At 39.7% G+C, this 9,345-nt stretch overlaps 2 protein-coding genes across 4 annotated transcripts; both read left to right on the top strand.

Annotated features, from left to right (window-relative positions):
• Window positions 1-713: 713 nt before the first annotated feature.
• On the top strand, window positions 714-3,286 carry LOC109140644 (uncharacterized). Its single transcript, XM_019268091.2, has 7 exons — window positions 714-783; window positions 954-1,274; window positions 1,398-1,673; window positions 1,779-1,889; window positions 2,049-2,135; window positions 2,223-2,251; window positions 2,633-3,286. The coding sequence occupies exons 1-7, from the start codon at window positions 723-725 to the stop codon at window positions 2,714-2,716; spliced, it is 969 nt and encodes a 322-aa protein (XP_019123636.2). The 5' UTR covers window positions 714-722; the 3' UTR covers window positions 2,717-3,286.
• Window positions 3,287-5,164: 1,878 nt separating this feature from the next.
• On the top strand, window positions 5,165-8,705 carry LOC109140646 (hypothetical protein). 3 transcript variants are annotated; one of them, XM_019268095.2, is made up of 8 exons: window positions 5,165-5,502; window positions 5,676-5,996; window positions 6,120-6,389; window positions 6,510-6,555; window positions 6,586-6,677; window positions 6,769-6,797; window positions 7,154-7,222; window positions 8,311-8,705. In XM_019268095.2, exons 1-8 carry the CDS (start codon window positions 5,442-5,444, stop codon window positions 8,386-8,388), a joined length of 966 nt encoding a protein of 321 aa, XP_019123640.1. In that variant the 5' UTR covers window positions 5,165-5,441; the 3' UTR covers window positions 8,389-8,705. The 3 variants fall into 3 exon arrangements, with proteins under 3 accessions (XP_019123640.1, XP_027140323.1, XP_019123639.1); XM_027284522.1 differs by having other exon boundaries at window positions 5,166-5,502; window positions 6,510-6,677; window positions 7,167-7,222; window positions 8,311-8,395; XM_019268094.2 differs by having other exon boundaries at window positions 5,169-5,502; window positions 6,510-6,677.
• The last annotated feature ends 640 nt before the right edge of the window (window positions 8,706-9,345 follow it).

Raw genomic sequence — 9,345 nt, 5'->3', positions numbered from 1 at the left:
GGGTGTCACATGTGACTCAGTGGTTATAGCAAATAGATCAACATGGCTCAGGTGGGCCCCTTAGTTGGCCCTCTTGTTGGTGGTGGTGTTAACCACATCCTCAAAACAAGATGTCCCCTTCAGTTCTCAGAAACAGGTCAGACCAGTATTATTTCTGATTCACATGTTTGCTCTCAGCTGGATGAGGTCATGACATGAAAACAGGAAGAACTTTAATATAGAAATACTGCAGAGGTGTTGTGGTTTTGCAGGCCAGGCGAGTGAAAAGACGTTCAGCTCCAACAACACACCGTCACTTCTCACTGCATGTTAAGTTTATTTCTTTATTTTTGCTCATTCATTTTAAACTTTAAAGTTAGAAGAGAGTAAATACTTTCTTGAACATGACGTAAAATTATTATCAGCTCATTTCTCAACATGATTTTGTTTAGTCAAAAGCATTGTACGATGAGGTCATGACTCGAAACTCGGAAGAACATCAGTGCCTCAGTGGAAAGGAAGTGTCATGTGGAGTTCAAACACAGAGCACAATGTAAAGAACAATAAAGATGCATCATTACATGTCACATGTGAATTCAGCAGCAAACAGAGGTGTGAAAACAGACTGCAGCATGCGGAGGAGACGTCGTTATTAACACAGGAAGAAGAAGCTGTATTCCTTTAAAGAAGCTGCACGTTCGATACGCTGACAGTTGACAGCGTGAGACCAAGAGAGAAACACGATGGCTGGATTCAAGTGGATTATATTTTCTTTATTTCTGATGCTGCTGATCAGTTTTCCAGGTAAGAAAACATTATTAAACTGCATTTATGTTACTAATGGTTCTTTATAAATTGTTCTTTCCTTGAACTGAGACAGACAACTTTTGTTTGTGACTCGGTGAGTTAGGTGAACTGTCACATTTAGGATCTTTCGTTGTGTTTCAGGTTATTTTTCATGTTTTTCTCAACAGAACCAACTTGGACAGATTCCTCCTTCACTGTCAGAGCTGGACAGGAAGTCACTTTGTCTTGTGAAAATGTGATAGACGATCAGAATAAGTGTGATGTTGTCACTTGGCTCTTCCGTGATTTAAGAAACAGAGTAACGCTGTTTGAACGTGGACAGATTCACAAAGATGCCAGATCTAAATCAGACAGACTGAGTGTTACACAGAACTGTTCTCTGGTTATAAAGAAGGTCACAGAGGAAGATGGTGGTTACTACACCTGCAGACAGATCAAATCAGGACAACAACAATCCTCTCCCCAGGTTTATCTGTTTGTTGTTACCAGTGAGTATTTCCATCATCATGTTTTCAGCTCAAACTGTGAAACATCACAATAATTATGATTATAGTGATGAAGTGAATTTTACTCTTGTTGTCTTTCTCTCACAATATCTCCATCTTCACCAGTGACTGAACACAAGAACACTGATCAGGTGACGTTGTCCTGTTCTGTGTCAGTGCATCGATGGTGTGAACACAGAGTGAAGTGGCTGTATGAGGGGAAAGACGTGGATGAAGATCACAAAGACATGAAGACGTCAGACTCTCAGTGCTCAGTTACTGTCACATTTCTTACCTCTTATCTGAAGCAGGAGTCAAAGCATCATGAGTTATTTAAATGTGAAGTGACTGATGATTACACTGGAACAGTGCAGCAGTTCACCTTCAACCGTCAGTCCTCAGGTGAGAATATGATGAGCTGTTTAAAGTCACTTTAAACTGATAATTAATGTGATAATTACACAGGATGTCACATTACTCTTTGTCATGTCATAACTCTATCTCAAGGTGATGATGCAACAACTTCACCAACAACAACTAAATCAACATCGACAGCAGGAATGAACACAGGAGGTGAAAAACCAACATTTACAAGCAACCATGATGGAACAAAACAAGGTAGAGACTGAACACAACAGAAAGAAAAGACATGCAGGCAAAAGACACTTTGTCCATTTAGATATTAGAGATACAGAGACAGTCCAAGAGCACACTAACAAATATCTCATCATCAAAACACCTCTGACTACGACTAACACTTGTAAATTCTCTTTTCAGCTTGGGTGCGCTTCATCACTGTGTCTGTGGGTTTATCAGCGCTCATAATAAGTGTTGTTACAGTCAACATCTGGACAAGAACTAAAGGTGAAACTTTTACAAACAACAAAGTCAGGATGAAGCTGGATTTAGTTACCGTGGAAGCTAAACTCGACTCTCTTTTTGTCTTTTCAGGGAGCAAAACACAGACGGGAGAAAACACGGTGAGTTTGGAAACCGGATAATCAAATGTGTGTTCAGGTTCTGCTGACCCGGCTGTGGAACTGTGTTCAGTTTCCAAGCTCCAACAGTCAGCTGGGAGGAAAATGTGATGCATTCAGGGAGCTTTTGGACAATGTGGACGTTTAAAGTAATGATTATTTAAATTCCCTCGTGTTAAATGTGGAGCAAAGGAAGCCTGAAAGTCAGAGAAGTGGGATTGTAATTTGAAAAAACAAACAGTGTGTGTTAGGAAAGTGAATCACTCTGGTTCTCTTGAGCAAGGCACTAAACTCCAGCTGTTTCTTTGGAGCTGCTCTGTGTTTCAACATTTATTTGCTCCATTTTCACCCAGAATCCTCCCCATGTGTTGCTGTTTTTCGCAGGGGCATCATGATGAAGATGAAGATGACGGTACAGTGGAATATGAAAACGTTGGAGAGCCTTCTTCCTCTGTCAGACTGCACTGATCAGAGAAACGAGTCCACTGCTGTCAAAGATCATCCCATCTTGGTAGTCCTGCCTTAACCTGTTTTGTAGCCTCAAGTGGCAGCATGAGGTACTGCACTTTTTGGTACTTCCACATGATCATAACGTTTTTATATCCTGGATGACTGAATGTGTTTGTTTCCATCAATCAGTGTAACAAATATTTGTATTTTAGTCTGAGTGGGACACAGATGCTCACGTCTTGAGTTCTCACATTAAGAAGCTGAGTCATCTAACAGGAAAGATAACTCATTATATTCATTCATTTCTCATTTAACCTCATTAAAAAAATGTCTTTATACTCCTGTCTACACTGTATATATCTGCTCTATATTCATATTGTACCTCCAGCTGTTTATTCTGTATGTAATGTCTTCTACTAATGTCCTCGTGTAAATGCTGCACATGGTAGTGCTGTCAATCCTGTTTATGCCTTATCATATTCATATCTACCCCCTACTGTGTATTCTGTATATTATATAATGCACTTTGTACAGTGTTCTGCTTTTTGCACTTCTGGATACTAAACTGCATTTCTTTGTCTTAATACTTGTACTCTGTGCAAACACAATAAAAAAATTACAGTTCAAGATTTAAACTTGAAGCTGCAGCAGTTTTGCATCATCTTTGTTGCTCAGTGTAGAGAAGAACTGATTCTGATTGAGTTCATGTCAACATTTTGCAGTGTTTGGCCTTAATATAAATGAATGTAATATTTCCATGTTTCTGGCTCATAACATGGTTTGATTGAGGGCCGATCATAAGGATCTCAGATTTGTCAGAAATGAGGAAACACCCAGTTTGTAACAAAAGCTCAGCAGGTGGTCAAATTTGTCAGGCCGGAACTTAAACAGGACTCAGAAGCACAATTGTCCGTGAGCAGTTTTTATTGAAGGAAACAAAACCTCTCGACAGAGTGAGGCGAAACAAAAGGCTATGAAAACTAACCTTACAGAATCTCTCAGAAGAGAGAACGAGGCCAAGCTAAATATAACAAAAAACACTCCAAAACTATCGGTTATGCAAAATATCAAAATCAAAATCACTCTCAAGGAGGAAAAATCAAAAGGCAACAAAACATGAACTAAAACCACTAAAGAAGAACAGTAGCAAACAAAAAAACTCTCCTAAAAGGTGGAGGCTAGATAATACTACACACTAAACTAAGTACTAGAAACCAAAAGCAAGACTAAGAAAAGGTTACAACCAAAAAACACTCTTACGAGGCAGAAACAAAAACTCAAGAACAAACAGATTCTGGCTATGAACAAGGCTTGGAGCTGGCTTGGGTGTACGAACAGAGACGAAACACTGGCACAGGACAAGACACATGAGGGCGATGGGAAACAGGTGGACACAATCAGGAATCAGGGAAGACAAGCATGACACATGAGGAAGGGCAAGTGACCTGAAACGAGAGGAGAGTTACTTTTCAAAATAAAACAAGAAATGACAAGACAAGACAAAAACCCAGCTTGACAAGATTATTGAGGTTCAGTTGAGAGATAAAGTTGCATGTCGTCATCTTAGAGGTTAAAAGATAGACCACTGGAGGAGTTAGCAAACAAAACATAAGAGGACCAAGGGTTGATCCTTGTGGAACACCACATAAGAGCTTTGCTATTAATTTTACAGGTTTTGCAGTGCTGACTCTGTCAAACTCACATGGCCTCTGAGGCCACACTACAAGTTTCCCTCTGCTCCACTGTGCACTTTTGTTTTCTCACCTCTAGTAATCAGACTTCCCTCTGTTTGGTTAAATCACATGTAAATAACATCGCACCAGCTCAGACTACATACAGAAATGTTGGATGCACACGACCTCTTACTGTAGCTGTGATATGATTACAAATTACTTTAAGACATCATTAAAGGAGTGTGTGTATAGCATTAAAATCAGTGGTGACACCAAACAGATTCAGATAAAACAGAAACTTTCAGAGAACAAATGTAGAATTTAGCAAAAAGCCAAAGTCAGTCACACTGTGAGGGTTTGATATGTGGTGACTTCGTGGGAAGAAGCGGCAGGGTGGAGGCGGGTAACGTTCTCATGCTGCATTTTCACACTTCATCCATTGCAAGAGAAGACTTCCTCTTTCTGACTCACATGTGACTGAACTAACCAATCAGAGCCAGAAGGACTCAGACTAATGTAGGTGTGATGGAGCCAGAGGAGTGGATTCTGCAGAATATTAAAAAACTGTTTTAAAGATGTAAAGATGTCAAATATAAAGGTTTAAAATAACGTCTCAAGAGCCCTGCAGCTGGTGTACACACCCACTCATCAAAAGACTTTTAGTTCTCTAAAAATGATCAAATGAGGAACTAACATGTCTCAGACCAGCAACTTGACATCTTATATATGTTGTTTCCTGCTTCTGCAGGGTTGTTACCCTGCTCCACCCATAAGACGATCACATTATTGCAAACATTTATCTGAACTAACAATCTCCAAACATTGATCCAATTTAAAAACTTAAAATGTTACAAAGTTTTCCACTCTTTGCATATCCTCAAGAAACTCAGAGAGAATGGAAACTAATGTTACAAACAAATTCAAAGGCAAACAAAGGTGTGAAAACACAGACTGAAGTCAGCATGAGGAAGTTATTTATTATTACAGGAAGAAGAAGCTGTATTCACTTCTAAGAAGCTGCACGTTCGATACGCTGACAGTTGACAGCGTGAGACCGAGAGAGAAACACGATGGCTGGATTCAAGTGGATTATATTTTCTTTATTTCTGATGCTGCTGTTCAGTTTTTCAGGTAAGAAAACATTGTTAAACTGCATGTATGTTACTAATAGTCCTGGTAATGTTCTTCCTTTGTAACGTGGTGAGTTCAGGGAAGTCTTAGAAACCAGAAATGAGTCACAGTTACAAATCATCATCACACAAACTGTGAAGTCATATTCATGTTTCACTTTTTCTTTTTATCAGCGTCAACTTGGTCTCATTCCTCCTTCACTGTCAGAGCTGGAGATGAAGTCACTTTACCTTGTGCAAGTGTGACAGATGATCAGGATAAGTGTGATGATACTACCTGGGTCCTCAGAAGGTCAGGAAACACAGTACTGAATTTTAAACAAGGACAGCTTGACAAAGAAGACAAATCTAAATCAGACAGACTGAGTGTTACACAGAACTGTTCTCTGGTTATAAAGAAGGTCACAGATGAGGATGTTGGTGCCTACACTTGCAAACAGGACAAAACAGGAAAACAACAACAGCTATCTCTAATTAATCTGTCTGTTGTTACCAGTGAGTATTTCCATCATCATGTTTTCAGCTCAAACTGTGAAACATCACAATAATTATGATTATAGTGATGAAGTGAATTTTACTCTTGTTGTCTTTCTCTCACAATATCTCCATCTTCACCAGTGACTGAACACGAGAACACTGATCAGGTGGTGTTAAACTGTTCTGTGTCAGTACATGGATGGTGTAGACACAGAGTGAAGTGGCTGTATGAGGGTAAAGGCGTGGATGAAGATAACAGAGACTTGAACACATCACAGTGCTCAGTTACTGTCACATTTCTTACCTCTTATCTGAAGCAGGAGTCAAACCATCATGACTTATTTAAATGTGAAGTGACTGATGATTACACTGAAACAGTGCAGCAGTTCACCTTCAACCGTCAGTCCTCAGGTGAGAATATGATGAGCTGTTTAAAGTCACTTTAAACTGATAATTAATGTGATAATTACACAGGATGTCACATTACTCTTTGTCACCGTTTGTTGCATTTTGTTCATTGCATTTCTCAAGGTGATGATGCAACAACGGCAACTACAACATCACCAACAACAACTAAATCAACATCGACAGAAGGAAACAAATGGACATCAGTGAAAATGAAGTTCAGCACCGCAGCTCTGGTCGTTGCAGCACTTTTCATCTTTGTGGTGGCCGTCATCAAATGGAAGAGAGCTCAAGGTGAGAACAGACGAAACTTGTTTAAAAAAGAAAAAAGTTCTAGTAGATTTCCACTGTGGAAACTAAACGTGTCTCTCTTTTGTCTTTTTAGAAAATCAAACACAGATGCATCAGAACACGGTGAGTCTTAAAACTTAATACGAGTAAAAGAAAGAATGCGAGCAACGCAACACAACAGCAACTCCAAACTGCCCCCTGACTCAGTTTAAGTTTTGTATTGGCAGTTTTGCCGTGGGACTGTTCTACTACATTACATTGCACAGATCATCCATCACATTATCTTAAAACATGTTGGACATGTTATTCCACTACAGAGATGTTGCTCGTGTTGTGTCCTGGCTATTAAACAGTGTTTAGGCAGAAACCAGTCAGGAAACTGTGTGATCACACACCACACATATTGTTTCTTACATATGAGAGAAGAAAAAGGAAGTTCGATGTTACTGAGCAACCATGTTGTTGTCCTCTCTGTGTAGGCTGATCCTGAAGGTGGTGTTTCCTACGCCTCCATCAGGTACACCAAGAAGCCCGACAGGAAAGCCCAGGTAAGCTGTCTAACTATAGTTTATCATTAAAGTCGATATACAGTATCAATCAAAATGTTTGGACACATCTTCTTTTTCTAAGGTTTCTTTATTTTTATGACTAAGTGAATAACATGTAAGGAATTATGTGTTGAACAAGCCACCTTCTTGTCTGCACTCTTTCAATCAGCTTCATGAGGTGGTCATCTGGAATGACTTCCAATTAACTGTTTAATTCATAGAATTTCTCCTTCTTAATGCATTTCAGACTCGGTTGTGTTTTTCAGAGGTAGTGTTGACATTCAATGAAGAGTTCTGCTCAACTACTGTAATCTATATTTTGTCCAGAACTGCTGAACTAACTCTAAGACATGAAGGTCAGTCAATATGGAAAATTTTATTAACTTTGAATGTAGCCTAAAGTGAATCGTGATGACGAGGCCCCCAGGAATAGAAGTTCATTACAGTTACCAGCCTTAAATATAACCAGTTAACAGTTTTTTTAACCTCAGATTAGTGCCCACATCAGTGTTTTGCAGAGTTCAAGTAGCATACATGTTTCAACATCAACTGTTGAGGAGAGGCGACTGTGTGAATCAGGCCTACATGGTCAAATTGCTGTAAGGGAAACCACTATTGAGGGAGGCCAACATTGCTTGGGCCAAGAAACACATAATGGACATTAGACCAGTGGGAATCTGTGATTTCGTCAAAAGTCAAGATTTTTAGTTCCAGTGATTGGATGGTATCTACATGTGTGGTTCCCACTGTGAAGCTGTTTGATAACCTTAAAGCACGCTTAACCAGCATGGCTACCAGAGCATTGTGCAGCGACATGTTTTTGAACAGGACAATGACCCAACACAAACCTGCAGGCTATGAGGGCGAAGGGTTATGTGTTATTTCATAGTTTTGACATCTTCAGTGTTTAAAGTAATAAACTGCATAGGAGGTGTGTCCAAGTGTTCATGGTCGGCAGATGTTGGACCCTGGTGTTTTTTTCAGTGGGATCCCTCAGCTGGGTGGCACCACCATCAGACCAACATGTCAACAAGTTTATGTTTAAGTTTATGTGCATGTAATTTAGAAGTTATACTCTGTTCTTGCAGGTTGTTGATGATGATGATAATGACGAAGGTGATATAGTGACCTACAGCACCGTGAAAGCTTCCGCAGGCTCCCTCTAGAGGTGGAGAGGGTGAACAGATGGGGCAGGCATGTTGGATATATACTGTACATATGTATATATTATGCTATACTATAGTGTATTCTTTATACTGTTTCCCTGCATGCCGGATATTTTTGTGAAATTAATTTTTGTTGTTTATGGTTGAATGCTTTATCTAACATGTAAGTGTGTATTGCTTTTTGTGTCCACCATTTTATATGATTTATTAAATAATATGCTTTATTATATGCTTTATTAAATAAATAAATCCGGGCGGTCGGTAGTGTAGTGGGTTAAGCGGCCGCCCCATGTGTAGAGGCTTCAGTCCTCGCTGCAGCTGGCCCGGTTCGAATCCCGCATCGGACGGCCCCTTACTGCGTGTCATTCCCCCTCTCTCGGCCCTCTGCTTCCTGTCTATCTTCAGTTGTACTATCATAAAAGGCCAAAAAAATAACCCTAAATAAATAAATCATGGTTAAATAAAATCCTGTAAGATCCCGGATTTCCTTCTTTCTATATTTTAACATTTTGAGGTTGACATTTTGTGTTTTTTAACATGTCATACGTAAAGCTTTAATAATAAAACGGTGAGGGATGAACACAAGACAGCACAGGAGCAGGGAAGAAGACCAAGGAACACAAAAAAACAAACTAACCAAAAGGTGGCTGGAGATCCAGGCAAAAAAACACAAACAAAAGATCCAACAATCCAAAAGGGCAAAGGCAAAGGCAGGGTCAAAAACAAACGCTGGGGAGTTGGACGCTAATCGCAGACACACTCAGAAACATATAACACATATATAGACAAGGAAACACAGGGACTAAAAAGACATGCAGGACACCAGGTAGTGAGAAAACAAGACAGGAAGTAGAATTAGAGAAGACACAGACAGGGTAGAACTACAAAATAAAACAGGAAACACAGAACAACCTGCAAACTGTGACACCTTCTTTCAGCCCAGGAAGGATTCGGTAC

This window comes from Larimichthys crocea, chromosome XI, assembly GCF_000972845.2.
Source record: "Larimichthys crocea isolate SSNF chromosome XI, L_crocea_2.0, whole genome shotgun sequence".
In the NCBI taxonomy this organism is placed as follows: domain Eukaryota; kingdom Metazoa; phylum Chordata; class Actinopteri; family Sciaenidae; genus Larimichthys; species Larimichthys crocea.
Note: the sequence above shows the minus strand (reverse complement) of the source record. Positions and strands in the feature narration are given on the sequence as shown.

What these genes read in the sequence shown, in the direction of transcription:
- LOC109140646 (XM_019268094.2), top strand. Translation starts at nt 5,442, where the DNA reads ATGGCTGGATTCAAGTGGATTATATTTTCTTTATTTCTGATGCTGCTG. An exon ending in CTTCAACCGTCAGTCCTCAG is followed by an intron (nt 6,390 to 6,509) that starts GTGAGAATATGA and finishes GCATTTCTCAAG; the next exon opens with GTGATGATGCAACAACGGCA. An exon ending in CAAATGGAAGAGAGCTCAAG is followed by an intron (nt 6,678 to 6,768) that starts GTGAGAACAGAC and finishes TTGTCTTTTTAG; the next exon opens with AAAATCAAACACAGATGCAT.
- LOC109140644 (XM_019268091.2), top strand. Translation starts at nt 723, where the DNA reads ATGGCTGGATTCAAGTGGATTATATTTTCTTTATTTCTGATGCTGCTG. An exon ending in GCTGCTGATCAGTTTTCCAG is followed by an intron (nt 784 to 953) that starts GTAAGAAAACAT and finishes TTTTCTCAACAG; the next exon opens with AACCAACTTGGACAGATTCC. An exon ending in CCATGATGGAACAAAACAAG is followed by an intron (nt 1,890 to 2,048) that starts GTAGAGACTGAA and finishes TTCTCTTTTCAG; the next exon opens with CTTGGGTGCGCTTCATCACT.